The 20938-nt window shown below is 43.1% G+C and overlaps 1 protein-coding gene across 2 annotated transcripts in view; it reads left to right on the top strand.

The window, feature by feature from the left end:
* The first annotated feature begins 1841 nt into the window (after positions 1–1841).
* larp4b (La ribonucleoprotein 4B) overlaps positions 1842–20938 on the top strand; it is a 38650-nt gene continuing 19553 nt past the window's right edge. For both annotated transcript variants that reach the window (XM_056420666.1, XM_056420665.1), the window contains exons 1-4: positions 1842–2331; positions 6482–6615; positions 16998–17151; positions 19726–19860. In XM_056420666.1, coding sequence (XP_056276641.1) covers positions 6535–6615; positions 16998–17151; positions 19726–19860 — 370 coding nt within the window. In that variant the 5' untranslated portion in view covers positions 1842–2331; positions 6482–6534. The remainder of the gene's footprint in view (positions 2332–6481; positions 6616–16997; positions 17152–19725; positions 19861–20938) is intronic.

The following is a 20938-nucleotide window of genomic DNA, read 5'->3' as shown; positions in this document are numbered from 1 at the left end:
CTCGAGCTCTGTGAGACAGCTCCGGGTTCACTGCTGTTCCAGAGAGAGAAAAAACATGATGACATCTCACTCCGCTCACTTCTCAAGGAAGCATCTGTTCCACCGACCTCAGTCAAATAATGTGTTATACTTTAGATTATAAGTATTTACTGTACTGTACACATTTTGAGGTACTTCCGTTGCGTTTTTACTTAAACACATTTCAAATAAACATATTGTACTTTAAAAAAACTTTACTTAAATGTATAACTTTAGCTACCGCTTTACAAATTAAAACAGGAATCATTTCAATAAGTTTTTCATGGGAAATCATTTACTGGCTTCATTTATAAAAATGTAAAGATGAGCTTTTTACCGATTTTATTCAGGACAATTTAAAGAAAAATAACGGCAACATTCTCCTAATTCCATCTAGTTAAATATTAATGTTTTCTGTGTATAAAAAAATCCTTGAATGACATTCTTCTCACAGGACGGAAGAATGATGGGCTCTTGAGATGGCATGAAGGCCGCATTGGAAAAAAAATGACCCATAAACAGTTTGAAGGATTGGACATATGTTTAGAAAACGGTGACCGCCTGTTCACCTCTTGCCAGATCACCCTAACCCTTCTTATATTTTGTGTTTTGTTTTTTTATTCTTGTGTGTTGCTGCTACTGACTCGACAAATTTCCCCTTGGGGATTAATAAAGTATATATCTATCTATCTATCTATCTGAGGGCAGGGGCGGAAAATAAAATAAAAAGGGGACCCGCTGCATGCAGTGGGGAACCAAAGTGCAGAACGTTGTCTAGCATGTATCTTGTTTTCTCCATTGGAAGGATATCTCAGAGGGCACTTCATCATGGTTTCTCAGTTTGAAGGACAACCGGCCACTTCTTCATGTTTTCTCTTGGACAACCTATAGGGAACTTCATGTTTACTTTGTTGGAAGGACAGCCTAGAGAGCACTTCATGTTTTCTCTTCTGGAAGGACAGTCGAGAGGGCACTTCATCGTGTTATCTAGGTTGGAAGGACAACCAAGAGGGCTCCTAACACAGAACAAATTCTGTGAGGAGCAGGGTGTTTCGTGTTAAGCGTATTGTCATTTCTTCAGAGCACAATATATATTCTTCACAAAGTTGTCGAGTATACACTACTGTTCAAAAGTTTGGGGTCATCCAGACAATTTTGTGTCTTCCATGAAAACTCACTTTTATTTATCAAATGAATTGAAAATTGAATAGAAAATATAGTCAAGACATTGACAAGGTTAGAAATAATGATTAATATTTGAAGTATTAATTTTGTTCTTCAAACTTCAAGCTCAAAGGAAGGCCAGTTGTATAGCTTATATCACCAGCATAACAGTTTTCAGCTGTGCTAATATAATTGCACAAGGGTTTTCTAATCAGACATTAGTCTTCTAAGGCGATTAGCAAACACAATGTACCATTAGAACACTGGAGTGATAGTTGATGGAAATGGGCCTCTATACACCTATGGAGATATTTCATTAGAAACCAGAAGTTTCCACCTAGAATAGTCATTTACCACATTAACAATGTAGAGAGTGTATTTTTGATTAATGTTATCTTTATTGAAAAAACAGTGCTTTTCTTAGAAAAATAAAGACATTTCTAAGTGACCCCAAACTTTTGAACGGTAGTGTATATTGAAATAAACAAAAAAATGTAAGACATCATTAATGCACTGTTGATGGGATGACAGCCCCCACCCCCTTATTTTTGACATGCTCCATCAACAATGCCATAGACGATCTTTGTGCTGCACTCGAAAGGGAAAGGAAACAGCGCCCCCGCCCTCCTCGCGCATCTTTAGCTGTACCGAGTGTTCGATCGATCGGAAGCTTTGAGACGAGCAACGTTTATTCCTCGGTTAAAGGTTTTTTTTGGGGGCTGTCTACCCCCACCGACCACTCCTCCTCCCGTGGAACCTGCCGTTAACCGCCGAAGGAACTCGCGTCGCGTGAAATAACTCCAGGCGCAAGATTTTTTTTATCGAAGAGCCCCAACCGCCACAAAAGTTGACAAGACGAGACTAGCTAGCTCACGCGTTAACTAGCTCGCGGTGCTGCTGGTCGGAGCACGAGCCCCTCGTCTTTTCGCAAAGACAGCTTGTTTTGTTCTTCTTCGTCTTCTGCTTATTTGACCCCGCAACGTTCCCGTCGGAAACCGAAGACTACTACGCGGCGAGGGGGTGAGAGCGGAGAGCCGGTTGCCTCCTTGCTAGCTCGCTAACTAGCTAACACCCTGCGCAGCATTCAAGGCCTCAAGTCTGCCATCTGCCGCCTGAGTCTTTGCGTCGCCGTGCAGCGAGAGGCGACAGGTGAGTGACTCGCTGTTCTCTTTTTTTAACGTATTGTGCCGCCAAAAGTGGGACGTTGAAGTAACAAAACACGCGGGCCGGGCACGTGTTTGTGAAAGAGTTGGGTTTCGTTAGCTTGGAAACGATGGTGTGTGTGTGTGGGGAGGGAGGGAGGGTGGTGTCGCCGCCATCTTTTCATTGGATGCCGCTCACTACTTTTCTACCCGGAGTGAACAACGTCGAAGGTGCGTTCACGGGCTGGGAAACCGCGCGCCCCTGCACTCCGCTGCTCCTGTGACCAAGGAAGGAGTGTCGCCCCCCCCATGCGCGTGCCCCCTAGCCTTGGCCTGGGCACGTGCGTGCGCGTGCCGACTGCGGTCCCTCTCGGCCCGTGTCGGCTGCTAAATACTTCTCTGCATTGCGTCTGCAGGAGGAGAAAATGCAGCGTGTTCCTCGACGAGGAGGTGAAGTTGGAGCACAAAACAACAACAAAAAAACACCGGAGAGCGCGCGCGGTGGCCTTTGTTTTGGGTGGAGACAAACACTGGTTCAACACGCCCCCCCCCCCCCCCCCAAAATCTCCTCTCCCCCCAAATCTCCTCTCCCCCTACCCTGTATGCAACATGCTTGTTTACCATCCGCCACCCTTGGCATTATATATACATCCATACACGCATATTATAAATGTATGTATGCATGCCAGGCTTATTTTGGGGTTGATCTGGGTAATAAATCCCCATCTTGTGCTCCTCTATGGTGGAAACGAGGAGGAGGAGGAAGGAGCAGGGCTCGTTTGGGTTCAGCCCTCGTCTAGACGTGATGATTGACTCATCTGGAGTCACTTTTTATGAGACCTATCTGGTCAAACTGCATTGCCGACGCTCTCGTGTTCGCCCTCTGCCCCATCAGGGTTCGTACGGTCATGGAAAACCTGGAAAAGTCATGGAATTTTAAAATGGTCATTTCCAGGCCTGGAAAAGTCATGGAAAAAACTTGAATCATAAAAGTTTTGGAAAAGTCATGGAAATGTGTTATCACATGTTCATTTACGCCGAGTTTGAAATAACTAATACGTTTTTAAAAGAAAGACGCTCAAAATATAAGCCGGCGTACGCTCTCAATACGCAATATTTTCACAAAATTTCATGTTTATACCGAGATTTCCGTTTGGTCATGGAAATTTGGTTTAAAGTCCTGGAAATCTATTGGTCAAAATGTGTAAGAACCCTGTTCATATTACGTAAATATTATTGAAGTGTTGAGATTTCTATTCAGCAGTGTTTGTGAGAGGATGTAATCCCTCACGAAGCTAAAAAAATTCACTCAAACCTCAATGAATCCCCGCAGCTCACCCGAGACAGTGTATGGTTTCTAAAACACAACAAACGCCCACGATTTTTAAATGGCGAAACCGAAATCCTTGATCAAACCTCCACCGCGATGTATTTATTCACGTCGCTTCATCTCGCGGTTCTTAAAGTCAAATGCACATTTCGGTCGGCCGGTTTAACCCTCCTGTTACCTTTCGGGTCAATTTGACCCCATTCAATGTTTAACGTCGGTGTTCTTTGGGGTCAATTTGACCCCAGGCTGTTTTTCACTGTCAAACATATAAGAAATATCAACTTTTTTATATATTTAAAGGGCTATTTAGGTAGTCAACAAACAAACATAAAGTACCTCACACTTAAACTTGGGAAACAATATTAATTCTAATAATTTTCGGGAGGTTTTAATTGCTGGGGTCAAATTGACCCCGAGGGTAAAATATGTGAGTAAATGTGAAGGTAACAGGAGGGTTAAAACAACTGTTGAGCAAAGTCTGTCGCACAATCGTTGTTTTGATGTTCGTCTGAGGTGTTTAGCCCCATTTGTGTTCGGGAATGGGTTATTTGGCTCAAAGGTCAACAGCTTTACAGCAACGCCATTCTTTTTCTGCTTTGTATGCAAACGCAGCGAGCGCCCCGAGTCAGACACAGGCGCCCGATTGTTGCGGCGGATTATCACCGCTTTACAAACTGGACAGAAAGGAAGGAGTTTCCAGTGACTGGGGGTCCCTCACTTTTTCTACGGCAACATGTCTCGTTGTTGTTGGATGTGGTGGTTGTGATGACTCAGACTGTTACACCACAACGCGGTGCGATGAGGTTTAATAAAAGGAGGGAATGTCAGTGAAACGTCACTGACTGCTGATTAACGGAAAGTTAATTAGTCAAATCTGTACATCCAATTTAACAGATTTTCTTTAACTGCTTGTTGCAGGTTATCCTCACTATAGCTGCAGCTTTTTTGGATTTATAATTCACAGATTACTCAAATTATTTGGTGTTTAAACTGTCAAAAGTTTCATAAATCCTGCTCCCAAGCTCTCATGTTTCTCCAACCAACAGTTTGAAAATCAAAGATAAAATACTGAATTTACTAACTTCATTGGACATAAGGTATGTCTAATAGTCAGTCGCCGCCCTATTATCCCCATACTATATATTATGGTTAAATTCATCTAGTTTCATGTCTAGATTCATTATTATTACTTTAAAAAAACAATCTGACCTAACAAACCAAAAGTTTGTGTTTTTAATTTTATTACAAAATGTTAGTGAAACTTAAGAAAATAATATATATATGTGTCATGTTGTTTACATGTTAGCATCCTCAGGCAACAGGAAAAGCAATATTTTAATCACGTGGGAACATTAAGTCCACATAAAGTTTTAAATTTAAACTTGAAAGCCGTTTGTTTCTATGTTTTAAAGTTGGTTAAATCTGTCCCTCTAGATGCTTTGGAGTGAAGATGTCGATCCAAGTTATTCTTCATTATTTACGCGTATCGCGTCATTTAATTATCATTTATTTATCCTGGACATGTGAGCCGTACTAATTATGTTCAGTAAATCAAAAGAGCAGATTTAGACGAAAATTTAAATAATTATATTTATTCACAAACGGTTCAATCATTATTTGTTTTACGATGAAGCTTAACTACCTGTCCATCCAAAACAGGAACACGATTATTAACGACTACTTCAGCTTATTTATTCTCCACTGTTCAAGGACGATGCTCTGTCGACGGGGGGAATTCACTCGAGTGGCTTTGGATAGAAATCACATAATAAAAACGCCGGCGGCGTCAGTGAGGAGACGGTCGTCTGCTCGCTAGTCGCCTCTTAATTGCTGCGATGGGACGCTTTCATCACGGTGAAGCGTCGGTAAACAACCAGTTCCTCCAAGACAGGCACGAAATGGTCTCTTTACTTTTCCTCCACCCAGAACCAATGCACTTAAGAAATCAGTAATGTACAGAGCCGTTGCATCCTGGGATGTGCTCCCCTCATATGTGACTAACGAGAAATAAATATGATTTCAAAAGGAAACTTAAGGCAGCAATAATCAGAAAGGAAATTATAGTAGATTAGGTTATTATTTAAGGTATTTGGGTATTATTATTTTACTTTTAATGTAAATGTTGTTTTCTAAGTCTTAAGTGTTTTTGTGATAACTGATCATGCTGTACTGCATTTTATGTATTTGTATTGTATTGTAATGTTTTTTTGCCTGGACCCCAGGAAGAATAGTCTCCACTCCGGTGTAGACTAATGGGGATCCTTCATAAACGAAACTAAACGCCGACAGTGTTCACTGCTTCTGCAGGACCTGAACGATCCGATGAGTTCCGTCACCCTCGTTGGCCGTTGCTCCGCTTTAGAAGTATTATTTCTGTGTTTTGGTCAGAGCCGCTGAGATGCAGCTGAACTTGACTTTATTCAGCTTTTTGAATGCTGTTTTTTAAAATTATTTTCTGCATTTTTTAAAAATCATCTGCCGGCCTGAACATTTTACATAAATCGTTCGTGGGTCAGACTTTTAGAGACGTGACGAAAGGCTTTTGCACTTCCTAGTTAAATGAATAAAAACATCTGTGGGATTGAGCTGATTTTTTGTTTTGTTCCAGCTCAACATTTGTAATGTGTTTTATTATTATTTAATTAGCTGCAAAATGCATTAGTTTGGACCTAAAATTGGCATTGAAATCAATTTGCACTTTGTCTCAGTTTTATAGTCAAAGTTTACCCGTCCTCGACGGGCTTTTATAAAATAACAATCGAACAATAGCCCAGATTATGCCACACTTCTCTTGAATCGTAACTCATTTGTCTCCCCCCCCCCACAGCTTACTTGGTGACACAGTGACTTCTCCCTGAGGAGCCAAGAAGCAGACGGCTCATGACTTCTGACCAGGACACGAAAGTTGTAGCTGAACCACAGGTGCAGCAAGTACAAGAGGCAAAGGAGAACTCTCATTTGGTGAGTTCATACACACAGTTACCCTCCTGAAAGTTTCCTGCATCTTGAGGTGTTTTTTTTCCCCACCGTAAAGTCGTTTTATTTGTGTAAATATAAAAAAATATGTTGTTGTCCTTCATGGAAATTATTGGCAAAGCAAATTTATTTAACCCTCCTTTTACCTTTGGGGTCAATTTGACCCCATTCAATGTTTAACGTCTCTAAGAAAATGATTGACATCATTTTTTTTGCTTCATATTTCATGACTTTTTTCTAATTTATTGGGGACAACTAGGAAAACATAAAATTCACATGATATGTTTTCAATGTCCTGTACAATTTGACCCAGACTGTTTTTCACTGTGTAAAACATATAAGAAATATCAACTATTTTTATTTCTTTAAAGGGCTATTTAGATAGTCAACAAACAAACAAACATACCTCACACTTAAACTTGGGAAACAATATTAATTCTAATCATTTTCTGGAGGTTTTAACTGCTGTGGTCAAAAAGGGTAAAAGATGTTAGTACATTTGAAGGTAACAAGAGGGTTAAAATGTTCTAACTACAGACAAATAAGTGCAATTAAACACTCCTTTTCCTGTAAATTGACTGTATATGTGTCTAATCTCATGGTAGAAATGGTATTGCCTTCCCCTGGTTGCTATCAAGCAGCAGTACACTATGGTATAAAGTCACGTTGAAAACCCCAACTAACTAATTGAATAAGTCTTGCTCACATGTTTTCTGTCTTTCTCTGAATGATTGAAGGTGACTTCATTGATGTTCTTGTCAAGTCATCAACGCTTTGCATTTAGTTACCAGACGAGCGTCCCAGTTGAATGTGACCGTCTGTCTTTATTGCAGCAATCTGCTGAAGAGATTGTGTTTCATCGGTTAAATGAATCGTATCTGGGGGGTTTTGGCGCAACACATGTCCCCAGTGTTGCTTGAGTTTGTAGACATTGACACACAGTGGATTTACCTGCATTCAATAAAGCAGTCAAACCATGGAATGGAAACTGATTTCAAGCAGAGCAAACTCAGCTGTAGTTGGCAGTTAACTTTAACGGTGTGAAAGTTAGAATTTTTTTTTCCCGTTCGTATATCTCGACTTGTAGTATATTAATAACTAACAAATTTAGTTTTTGTTTGGTTTTATTCCGTCTTGCCCAACATCTAGTCGTGTTACATCCTTCACAATAACGATCGCCCGGGGCAAATGAAATGTCATGTCGGGTTTGAGCAGAGACTTGAGCCGCTCGCTTGTCGGATTGGGCAAGTGGTGATGGGTGTAGCTTTTTAGAATTGCACACGTTCAATACAGATCAACCTGCATTCTCTCTCCTGACCACCAGGGGGCGACTCCTCTGGTTGTATAGAAGTCTCTATAGTGACTCTACTTCTCTCGATGTATTCCCTCAGTAAACATTGTAAACATGAGCTTATGTCTCAATCTCTAGTTTCAAGTCTTCTTCTAGACAGCATGATGTCATCATTTAGTACTTTATGGTCCATTTAGAGTCAAACAGACCATAAAGTAGGGGACGCTTTGGGGGCGGGGCTACCAGGTGATTGACAAGTCTCTAAAGCATTTCCACGTCACTCCTCAGTCCAGATAAATAACTTTTGTTCATTGGTTGCCATGGCGACGGCCGTAATCCAAGATGACAACCTCGAGGCTCTGGCGACCCACAAACCGACTGGCGACGCCCACTTCTTATCGTCTCTGTGTTGAACTCTGTCAGCATTACGCTTTTATTGCATTTTAGAGAAACACCGTCCGGATCTAAGTGCGGATATCGCTCGTATCGGTTATGACTCGTTACGGTTTTCCAGCACTCGTGCATTAACCTTTTCAATATTGTCCAATCCGTCTCTCTGTTCACGCCGGGCGTGATCGTTCTGGCAATAAAACGTCAAAATCCGTCTCGCGCGTTAACATCCGCCGCATTCAGCCGGTGGGAAACCTTTTTACACGGAGCGATTTTTAAACGAGTGCGACGTCAGATAGAGCTTCGGTTCCTTCCCCGCCGGCACGACAACCATCCAAAGTCTCTACAGCTTCCGCCGGAAACTAAAAACACATCTTTTCCCGACTAAATCTGGATTAAAACACAGATTAGCACTTCAGTGGCACTTAAATAGCTCTAATTGTGGTACTTTTCTAGTTCGACTATGTTGAGGAAATGTTACTTTCTGTATTCTTGTTGTTCTTAGTTTGTACTCTCGGTTGATGCACTTATTGTAAGTCGCTTTGGATAAAAGCGTCTGCTAAATGACATGTGATGTAATATTAGACATTAATGTGGTTTTAGTTTATTATTAATTCAAAACGGGTCATCGCTGGTGACCTTTTTCTCAACGCTCTCGTTCGTAAGTGTAGCGTCGCGCCGGCCTCGGCTCGTTCCTCACATTGATTTCCCACGCTGATTACGTATAATAGAGAAGTGTTTTGTAAAGAAACACGAAGCAGAGAAAGAAGTGGTTGTAACTGAATAACCCTGACCCGCTACTCTCTTTTCACGAGCCTGTAGTGGCCCTATTGATCACAGGCGTGACATTATGTTCCTGTCAGAGTGGAAACCAGGACTGGAAACGGAGAGCAGCCGTCAAGATTCTACTCTCATGCCGTCGTGGGGTGTGATGACTCGGCATAATGCTTTTGTCTACCACACACACTGTAGATTTATCTGAGGCCGTGTCAAGGATAACAGTCCTCATGTTTGTGAAGCTCGAACCATCAAACGTTATTTTTGACAGAGCACTTCCTAAAAACCAGAAAATTAGTCGTCAGTTGTGTTTTTTTCTTTTTTTCCCAGCCACTATTTCCAGATTATTATTATCTTTTTTGCTGCTTCAAAATAAAAGCGGTTAGATGGCAAAATAACGAAGGGATTTTATTGTGAGGATAATCTAGGAAAATTAGATCAGTGCTGGGTTAGATATTCTTCAATTTAAAAATAAGTAAAATACTTAGTGCTGTGAAAAATAACGCGTTAACTCAGTTAATTCAATTACAGGTTTAACTAGTTTTTTTTTTTTAACCCATGCGCAGAATGAGCTTCCAATCAGTCTGTTGTTGGTCGTCGGGACGAAAAAAAAGTCACTTGCAAAATGAGCTTCCAATCCACCTTCAATCTGAACTCTGTCCGCTCTCATGCAGACGGTCTGTTCATCGGTAATGATCCTTCCGCAGGTTCACCTACAGAAACCTTGTTACGACTTTTACTTCCTGTAGATCAGGGTCTCAACACGTCGATCGCGACCTGCGTAGTGTCGGTAGATCGCATGACATTAAAAAGATTGGCCCGCCCCCTGACATGTTCTCTAGAGCACGTCTTTGTTCTTTTATTAAACTAAACGTCTGTTGTTGATCGTATCTCCACAGCAGCATGTCATTTCTGTCTCTTCGCGTTGCGTTAACACTTATCGATCTCCGTCTCGCGCGCCACAGAGCTCCGTGCGCGCGCATCGGGACCGAGCAAAAAAAGTCACTTGTCAATCTGTCCACCTGTCCGGGCCAGTGAGGTTTCAGCTTTGCAGCGGTGTCCGCCGTCCCTTTCATCACGGCCCAGTTCATGAAGAAAACCCACACAGTCAGTTTGCCTCAGCAGCTGCTAGAGGAAGACTAGAGGCCTTTAGATTGTGTCATGGTGGAGTTAATGGTTGACAAACAAGAGAAAAATGTTCTGTTTAACCCTCCTGTTACCTTTACATTTACTAACATATTTTACCCTCGGTCAATTTGACCCAGCAATTAAAACCTCCAGAAAATTATTAGAATTAATATTGCTTCCCAAGTTTAAGTGTGAGGTACTTTATGTTTGTTTGTTGACAACCTAAATAGCCCTTTAAATAAATAAAAAAGTTGATATTTCTTATATGTTTGACACAGTGAAAAACAGCCTGGGGTCAAATTGACCCCAAAGAACACCGACATTAAACATTGAATGGGATCAAATTGACCCGAAAGGTAACAGGAGGGTTAAACATTCTGTTTAGGATGAAGATGTATTAATGTTCCATATGGAAGAAAACTGCTAAATAACTGCTGAGTTGCAGCACCATTGTATAGAAAAATGTATATATCCGTCTTTTGTCATAAATCTCTATGTTTTCACAAAATATACCGAGAATATCGGTAATATGTGATTAATCATGATTAATCCACAAAAACCTGTGATTAACCCGATTAAAATTTTTAATCGTTTCACAGCCCTAAAAATACTGTATGGAAGAAGAGAAAGCAATACAACTAAGAGTGGACTTTTATTGTGAAAACAATCACAGGAAATGAAATTTATCCATGCAGGAGTTTGTCCTCAAACTCAGAAATGTGTTGGCATTTTTTTCAACTTCCTGTTCCCTCATCTGGAAGGATTTTTAGATTTTTGGTTTGACGCCTGATTAAAAGTCTGTTTAAAGAGATTTACCTTTTTAAAAATATAATATATAGGTACATTTAGAAGCTTTTATACGTCTTTAAAAACACTCACTAGTCCGCCTTCCGCTGGAAGTCACGTGACAGCGGTGTTGTTTTATAGCGTAACAATTTCATTCACACTTCGAAAGTCATACAAGTGGTGATTAATTTGTAAACAAGGTGGAAGTATCACAACAACTGGGGTTTTCTTTCCTCCCTGACCACCTGGTGCTGCATAAGCTTCATATGTGACGCCTCTGCCAGGGAGCTGCACGGCTCTGCTGCTGTGATTGATGGCAACACATGTGACACGCAAAGACCGTCGGGGCTAAAGGCGGCCACCGCGGTGGGGGGGGGGGGAGGGGACTGGACAGGACTCCAGCCAAATACCGTAAAATTTGAAATGACCTCCTCCGACCAGCAACTTAACCAACTCTCCTTTTTAGTTTGACGGTGCAGCTCAGACCGAACCGTCAAACCAGGCGTCGCTGATCAAAAATGTACAAATATTCCTTCCCCGCGTGTCCTCCTTCGCGCCCTCGAATGTTCCCACAAACATATTTTTAATGGACCGCTCTTGCTGTGCAATGAGAGCGTCTGTGACCCGGCCGCCGTGTTGAATGAGGTCGAGCCAGAGACGGACTGGTTGGGGTTCCGGATGGATTTGGTGGATCTCTACCACAAAAAAAGGTTAGACTGAAGACTCTTTTTTTATTTAATTTTTTTACTTTCACTGTTTCTGACACCCAACTTGATGCTTGAGGAGTAAAGGGATCGCTTCTTGTTTTGCTCGCAGTTGTGTTTCAGGCTTCAGCAGCTTTTTTATATTTCTTAATCGAAGCAGAGTGTTTTCAGAGGAGATTCTCTCTCTCTCTCTCTCGCTCTCTCTCTGTCTCTCTCTCTCTCTGTCCCTCCCTCTGTCCCTCTCTCTGCCTCTGTCTCTCTCTCTCTGTGTCTCTGTCTCTGTGTCTCTCTCTGTCTCTCTCTCTCTGTGTCTCTCTCTGTCTCTCTCTCTCTCTGTCTCTCTCTCTCTCTCTGTCCCTCCCTCTGCCTCTGTCTCTCTCTCTCTGTCTCTCTCTCTCTGTCCCTCTCTCTGCCTCTGTCTCTCTCTCTCTGTGTCTGTCTCTCTGTGTCTCTCTCTGTCTCTCTCTCTCTGTCTCTCTCTCTCTCTGTCCCTCTCTCTGCCTCTGTCTCTCTGTGTCTCTCTCTGTCCCTCCCTCTGTTTCTGCCTGTCTCTCTCTCTCTGTGCCTCTCTCTCTGTCTCTGCGTCTCTCTCTGCCTCCCTCTCTGCCTCTCTCTCTCAAAAAAAAAGGTATTTTACATATCCTTCTTCATCTTAGAGGAGATTTGGGTAAACCGAATCGAGAAAGGGAAACTTTATCTGTCGCAGGGATGTGTCTTGGTTCCCTGATGGCTTTCAATCAACTCCCCAAATAGGACATAATGTGGAACTAAGGAAATGGGTAAGAAGTAAGCGTATTGCCTCGAGGCGAAGAAAGAAAAAGTTCCTAGTAGTTGGCGTTCAAAAGTAAGGAAACGGAAAGTCTTTATTTACATATGGGCAGGATCGGAAAGAAGATTGGCAGCGTGAACTCCAGTGGGTGTCATTACGAGCCGGGATGGGTGGTGGGAAAAGCGTTCAGAGAACCAAAACACTGATTCCACGGTTGAATACACCGTTAAGGATCTCGAGGCTCCCGAGCAAAGTCTGAGGCATGATGGGAAATCTCTTCCTCACACAAACACGTTTTCCTTTTTTTAGTCTTGATTGCTGTTCAGTCCAGATTATCTTAATAAACACACATTTTATTTGCCTATCGTATTAGAGATATTTGGGATGTTTGTAAGTGTGGTTGTATGAGGCACTTCTCCATCGTCTGTGTGTTTTCAACAGTAAAATGGAGTTTGGAGAAACCGACGGGACAACCACCAGAAAAACGTATTTCAGACCGTCCATGCTTTCTTAATTGAATTTCTTTTCCCACCGCTTCCCTCGATCGGTCCGTTTTTCTGTTTATTTGTGATTTTAAATAAGAATGAACTCTCATACGTAGCACCTCGTACGACTTCGCAATTGCGCAGTGTATGAAAACGGAAAAATTAGATCAAACAAAACCTATTTTTCTGTGCGACTGCAGAACACGATTAAATAAATTAAATATTACGTTTATTGCCTCGAAATATTAAACGGTATCATTTACCAAACAAAGTAATCAGATCCAGTTTATATCCAAATCAGAGTGGAGCTTAACTGGTACTAATCCCATCAGTGTTTTCCTGACACACACCATATGCTGTGTACACGTGTGTTAGAAACGGAGCTGAAATCAAACCTATTTATAGCCCGCATGTTGCTTCAAGTCGGTTTCGGACAAAAGCCACTCGGGGAGCAGGACTCCAACTGGGATTGGCTCCTGGTCTCGTCTGGGAACGTTACTCTTTCCCGGCGGAGTGTAAGAATGGCTTTGTTTGGGAATGGAAAGGGCCGAAACTAAATGGTGGAGAAACTTAATTAGCTTGACTTCTCCCCCCTTTGCTGCTGCTAATGTTACGTCACACCGGTATTTAGCAACTTCACACGGCTCATTGGTTTTAATCATTTACGGCACAGATAATCGGAAAGATCTGCAGCGGCGGAAGTCCAGCGTGGCGCCTCGGGCTCGTTTCTTTTCTTCGTCGTGGCGTATTTAGAGATAAAGTAAGGAGTCCCCAGTGTGTTCTCGGAAATGTGGAGGGATCCGGAAGAACGGGCGCCACGCGAGATGGCCGTTTCCCAGGGCGGCTGTCCGATACTTTGCCCGATAGCAAAACTTGCCTGTTCCAAATGGAAATCCTGGCCTATTAAACAATTTATGATCTCAAAAGGGATTTTAATCATTCCTATGTTGTATTAACGTACAAAAATCTCCCCGAGGCGAGATCACCTTGCCGATCATTGTAAAACGCACTTCTTTTGAACTCCGGTTGTGGTTTGTCTTCACACACTTACCAACTCTCATTAGTAGTTTAAGTGAAGAATTATAAACTGCTTAGATCTCGTGGCTGGAAATTATAATCTGGTCATAATTCCCTCTAACATCTTTTTTTATATTGCAGTGAAAACACGTCCTCCAGATTCTCTCCAACACTTAATCTACAAAATGACATTAAAACGCATCATGATTAAGTTATTTAAACAAAGGCTTTAGTTGTGAAACATTTGCAGGAGCCGGTTGTGGCTAACTCCTTGTCTCGCTCACTTCCCCCTTTTCAAACGGAGCTGCTGCCTTGTGCACTTGGTACTTCTGTGAGACGAGGAAACACATTCAAACCTGATGGGACAAATGCCCCTTTAGGTGAGGTTGTCCTCACACACGCTCATAATAATAATAATAATACATACAATTTCTATAGCGCTTTTCATAGTACTCAAAGACGCTTTACGACACATAATTAAAAGATCCTAAAAGCTATGCATTAAAAACTAGAATGGGCACCCGGTAGAGCGCATACCTTCGCATATCACACGATTGGGCATTGAATTATGAACATTTTGGCATTAGTTGCATGCCAATTGGATAAAAATTGACCGCGCTATGGTAAAAGAAGATTTTGACCTTTTCATGACCTTGACCTTTGACCCGATCGATCCCAAAATCTAATCAAATGGTCCCCGGATAATAACCAATCATCCCACCAAATTTCATGCGATTCGATTTAATACTTTTTGAGTTATGCGAGTAACACGCATACAAATACATAAATACACGGCGATCAAAACATAACCTTCCGCATTTTCAACGCGAAGGTAATTACAATAAAAGCAAATAAGAACGTGCAGAGCACACAGTCGCACATTAAAATCAGTTTTGAACAGGTGGGTTTTGATCTGTGATTTGAGCGATGGAAGTTCGGTGCGGTCTCGGATGATTTTGGGGAGAGAGTTCCAGAGGGAGGGGGCAGGAATGGAGAAGGCTCTGTCGCCCCACGTCCGGAGCTCATCACCCCGCTGCTGCGGTTCATGGATGCAGACGGCTGTCTGGCAAGCTCTGGAGGGAAAAATGACGTCTTTCACATCTCTGATTACTTCTCCATGTAGTGGAGATCTAGTGGAAAATCAGCAGCCGAGGCTCACCGACATTAATCTGAAAATCTGACTCGTTTTTGGAAAGGATTTGTCACAATAAATCAATATTTATACGCGGCCGTCTTTATCTACACGTGACGTCGGTTGATAATGTCTTTCGCTGATCCGGTTATACTTTCATCACCTGAAGCCACTTGTGTTGATCTTCTATTGGTCTTAACGGGGGCGGGAGCGCGGCGGTGCCGCCTTGGATTGCTCATCACTCGTATCTGTCCCCTTCCGCTCCTGTCGCTGTCACGGGAGAAAGATCAGCCTTGTGTTTGCAGATAGTCGGATGCGTCCAAATTCAGCCGTCATTGTTGTTGTTGTTGTTGTTTTTTTCTTCTCTCCTGAAGGACGCTCGCATGTCTGTCTTTCTGTCGGCTCGCCTCCATCAGCAACGCCAGCGTCACACCGGCTGCCCTCCGATGACGCTAACCAGAACTCGTCTCCATCCTCGGTTTCCAGATGCCCCCCCCCCCCCCCCCCCAAAGAAATACGCCTTCAATCGGGGCAAGCGGATAACCTTTTCCTTCCTCTGTGATGAGAACATAAAAAAATAATAAAAACCCCGTTGAAAGGTCGAGCTCTGCCCAGAACGTACACATCCGGTCGGGTCGCCGAGCCGTTCCTATGGCAGCCGGCTCGGACAGGAGTGGGAGGTTTTTTTCATTAGTCTTTCTGGCTGGATGCATCCCGAGTTATCTCGCAGCGTCTAAGACGCACGACCCAGAGGAACAACGTCTCTGCCTCTCGGCTCGTACCCGCTCGCTGTTATCTCCTTAAATCTCGTTGCTTTTAATCTGGCGGTTTAGAAGCGGTCTTCTTTTGTGCCTCGGCAACCCAAGTCTCAAGAGGGCCAATTTAATTTGAGCGATGCCCTGGGTGGGGTTGATTTTGCATGTGGATCGCTGCAGCCAGTGTGTGTGTTTGTGTTTGTGTGCGTTTCTTGTTTAACAACAAATACAGAAAAAGGCAGACACACTGCTGCTCAACACGAGCAAATACGGCCAGTCAGCTCCTGCTACGTCAGCAGGACAGCGCAGCCTCGGGCGCTGTCATCGGATTTGTTGAATCAGCCCGGCAGCTCGAGGGGGGGAGGGGTGGAGGGGTGGAGGTGCCAGAGTGTGGCAATGCACCGTCATTTGACGGGGATGACTTGGAGGAGCGTGGCGGTGGCGGCGGCCTCACTGCGGCTTAAGACGCACACTTTGCCGTCGGGGGAATCTCCCTCCGCCCGCGCCGGGGACGGATCGGTGGATTTTGTTTACCCGTGTTAATCATGGATTGGATGCGATGGAGCCTTTTATCGCCGCCGTCGCAAAGCGCCTGGCCCGCCGCGCCTCAGGACTTCAATGAAACGCTGGCTCTGGGCTGCAGCCTGCTGGCCTGCGAGACGTGCCGCCGCTTTCACGTGATTGCCACAAGTAGTTCACTGATTTAAAGACACGTTGTACATGTCTTGGGATCGTACAAAGGTAATTTCTTGTTTTTGTTTTTAGATGCTTTAGAAAAGTCTTCAAAATCTACATGCGAGCATTACAATCTAAATCATTTACAGGATATTCTTGCTTCTTTATAATCCATGTAATACTTCTTTCTTTACAGGGCTTGTACAAAGGCAGTAAAGTAGTCAATGCATGTGAGATATTAGTCCCTCCTCAGTATTGTGCCGGTTGGGTTTTATGCCGGTTCCTATGGGCATATCTCTGGCCCTGTCCCGTATGTATATGTTAATCGTCATGGATCCTCCAGCGTTCCCTGTTTGACGTTAAACTTCAAATCACTAAAAGGGAACACGTTACTCTTCGTAAATATTTCTCATTCTTTTGTCAGCATCCCTGACCAAACCCCTGTGTTGTTTCCCCAGGAATCCGCCAAGGTTTCGGACCTCAACCCCAATGCGAAGGCATGGGCCAACCACATGTTTAGCCTGGACCCCAGCGGGAGTGCTGACGCCACAACTGCTGCCCTGCAGCCATGGATGGAGGGCTGCAATAGTTCAGCCGACCCCGGCCCAGAAGGTCAGAAGGTCATTTGGGATGCAAATGTACTTAGTTTCATTTGTGTGGGCGGGGAAAAGGATGTTAAATGCACTTTATCTGCAATAATACACATGAGTATTAAAGTTAAAAAACATACACAGCTGTCAAAGTATCAGATGTATTACATATTTAGAGTCGTAATGGCAACTAAGATGAACATTGGACCCCCGGGGCTTCCTATACAGTGAAGTTCCACAAGTCAGAAAATAATATCTTTATTACCTTCGCATTGAAAATGCGGAAGGTTATGGTTTGATCGCTGTGTATTTATTTATTTGTATGCGTGTTACTCGCATAACTCAAAAAGTATTAAACCAAATCACATGAAATTTGGTGGGATGATTGGTTATTATCCGGGGACCATTTGATTAGATTTTGGGATCGATCGGGTCAAAGGTCAAGGTTGAGGTCATGAAAAGGTCAAAATCTTCTTTTTTACCATATAGCGCGGTCAATTTTTATCCAATTGGCAACTTCTGAGGTACAAATATCTGTCAAAGCAACATCCAACAAGTGTTTCTTTAAAAAGGGATTTCCTTGAAGTCGTACGAGAGTAAAATGTTGACTAAGTTAATGTGGCGGTCGACGCATAACAACGTGAAGTGGCAGCCGTGTTCAACGTGAGAACGATGACACAAACTGAAGTGGCAGTCGGATGAATGAAAGGAGTTGAAGTGGCAGTTGTACTTGAAAACTGAAGTGTATAAGGGGTCAGGTGGGGTTGAAGTGTAGCCAATCACATGATTTGTATTAAATTGCAGCTTTTAAAACATATGGAGATGCTAACTCTCGTGTATCTGCCCTCATGTGATAACACGAGCAAGTAAGATAACACTGGGGGGAAAGGAAGTGTGAGAACTTGAAGTCGGTTATAGTGAATGAAATGACCGCTGCCATAATAAATTGTAATCATGCTCCAGTTGATTGGTCACCAATAGTCATCAGCCGATAGTAATAATACTTGATATTTCAATTGATACTTGCATTTTATAGAAATATGTCAAATCTTTATCGGAGCACTCCTAACACCTTTTAGACACTGCGATTTTTTTTTAGAGTTATAGTGGTTGAAGCTGTGAAAGTTATTTAAGTGTGAGTAACTTCATGTTTTTAATAATGAAATAACAGATGTAATACGGCGGTTTGGGGTTGAATGAATCCCTGAAAGGAGCCGACGTGTTCCGACGCAGCCCGTTTGTTTCTCGCCTGCCGACACGTGGGACCCAGTGACGCCTTCTTGTTGAAACAGCAGCTCGACCCGCAGCGGCCCGCGTCCGCTTCCTGTCGCTTCTCCCTCTTAAATCATTCATATTCAATTTAGAACGAGCTATGAATATTTTTCCGCCACAGTCACCGTCCCCAATCACTCACTTTAATGTGCCCCGCCGGTCGAGCTCGGCCAACGCAGAGGCGACGAGGATATGGTGGAGAAACAGATTATTGATTAGTCCACGTTTGACACCCCCCCCCCCCCTCCCTCCTTCATCTTGGGCGTCTTTCAAGGACGTTTATGGATATTTCGTTGCACAAGACCTGGAGGCTCAATATGGTCCGGCCCTTCACGTGTTGTGAGTTGTCTTTCCCTCCTCTGTAGTCGCTCGTTACTGTAGCACCTGCAATCTGGCAGATAAAGATCCATCGGTTTAGTGTTAACCGCCATGGTGGGAAATACAATTCCGCCACAGTGTTTCCCCCACCATTCTATCAGGGTGGCGGCCCGCCCCCCTGAAGTTTTCTCTAGCGCCAGATTACAGCAGAAGTAATTTAATTTGAAATATCGAAGACTCATCTTTTTTACTAGTTTCTTTGTTTCTACTTCTTTGATACTTTTCCCGTTTCCTGCCAACAAAACCTTTTTTTCTTTTAATTAAATGTATTGACCGACCTGGTCTATTACTCGGCACTCCGTCTCTCCTAGTTCCCCTCTCTAATAAAAACAAACTACAGTCATTAAAACTCAACACTTCCTCCTCGAAATGTTTCACATTTAATGCCCTCAAGCTGCTGGAGGGATTTAATTCCTCATTTTCTTTGGACTTTTCCCAGTAGGTGTTGAATTTTATTAACAGAAATCCAGTAAAGTAAAATTGGAAAAAATATGAGAAAATAAAGAATGTAATTTTTTTTAAATAAATGAACTCAAAGCAATACATTAGAGATTTAGACATGCCGTTATTTTGTTCTGATGAAATTGGTGACTGAATTTATAATTTTAGCTGTTACAGTATTATAAGCTCAATTGTCCTCAATGTTTCTCTTCCAACCTTTTATTTGTGCATCCTGAATAAGACCCCCGGCTATTATTGGAGATGCTCACATTATTTGAATACCAATCTAAATAAAGGACGAGCGAGTGATTGGTCCTGTTTTTAAAAGCGGAAACAAAGACTCGGGCCAGCTCTTAAACACAATGTTTAGGTATTTAAACGGATTCTTTCTCTCCATCGCATCGGTATATATTTGCTAATTTCTGTGAGACCTTTAGCTTAAATTTCCTTCTATAACAACTTTAAATAATCCTCATACCTCCCCCTTTATTGTTCCTTGTCTCAGTCTATGAAGCCAGAGAGGACAAGGCTTTCAAGGAGCCCGTACTAGCCGAACCAGATGAGCCTCCACCGGCGCCAGTGATGCTGGCCGAGCCGGCCTACGCGGAGTACCCCGAGCCGGGGCAACCAGGACGCACAGGTGGGCTGGTTAGTGATTGGTTGTTTGTCAGAGCCGGAGCGCGGGCCGGCTGCCGATCGGCCCGTTGGTCATCCAAGCCGTCTACGAGGCCGAGTCTCTGATGTTCCATTCACTTGCATCTTTTACACTCCACACAAGGAGAGGTGTTTACCTTCACGTGGAGCGATGCGTTTGGGACTGCACACGTGTACTGCTGCACCAACAAAGACCCAGTGATCACGGCCAGAGGAGCGAGAGTGTGACTAACAACCCGCACGCTGTATTCATGCCGAGCCTCTGTGTCCGGCTTCGAGGCACCGGAGCCGCTTCTACTGGCGGAACGCTTTTCCATTATTGATGCGTTACTTCCGCCGGTATTTATAGATATTCTGACTTGTGAAATAATTATTTAATGACCCAGAATATGATCCCGAGTGTCTTTTGAACCCTCGAGTTTAATGTGAGATCTTTCGAGCACTTCAATGATATTGAGATCAGACCAATCAATAATCAGGGGGCACGGCGGTCATTACAGTTTTCCCGTGACTTCTGATCTCTCGTGTTCTCGCCCGTGGCTCCTCAGAGATCCCTCCGCTCTCCTAAATACGAGCTTCGGGGGGTGGCCGTCACGGCAGACGAGGATAACTTCTGGTTCGATTGAGGAGCGAGAGGATGTTAACGAAAAGACTCCGAAGATGGCGAGCGTGCAGAAAGGCGTTCGTACTCGGCCCGCTGCTCGTGGCATCATTCTCAAACACCAGTCAAAACAAAATGAAGGAATTGTGTATTTTCTCACTTTATAAATGCAACTGACTGTTTGTTTCTTGTTTTTATTTATTTATTTATGTAATTTTTTTCATGGGTTGCTTTAACTATGTTTTAATCGGTTTCATTTGTTTTTACTGTATGTGTGGCACTCTGAGATTCTTTGAAGGAAGAGTGCGATAAAAATGAAATGCATTATTATTATTGTTTCGTTGTTTTTCGTCAAACTCCTGGTCACCAAGTGGAGGAAACTCCTGTCTCTTTATTTTCTTAGTGGCATCATATTTTTAATAGCTGGGTTCTGCTTCAAGTAGCAGAATCTATTGAGAGACAT

Source organism: Pseudoliparis swirei, chromosome 8 (assembly GCF_029220125.1).
Source record: "Pseudoliparis swirei isolate HS2019 ecotype Mariana Trench chromosome 8, NWPU_hadal_v1, whole genome shotgun sequence".
NCBI lineage: Eukaryota > Metazoa > Chordata > Actinopteri > Perciformes > Liparidae > Pseudoliparis > Pseudoliparis swirei.
This window is presented reverse-complemented; position numbering and strand designations above follow the sequence as displayed.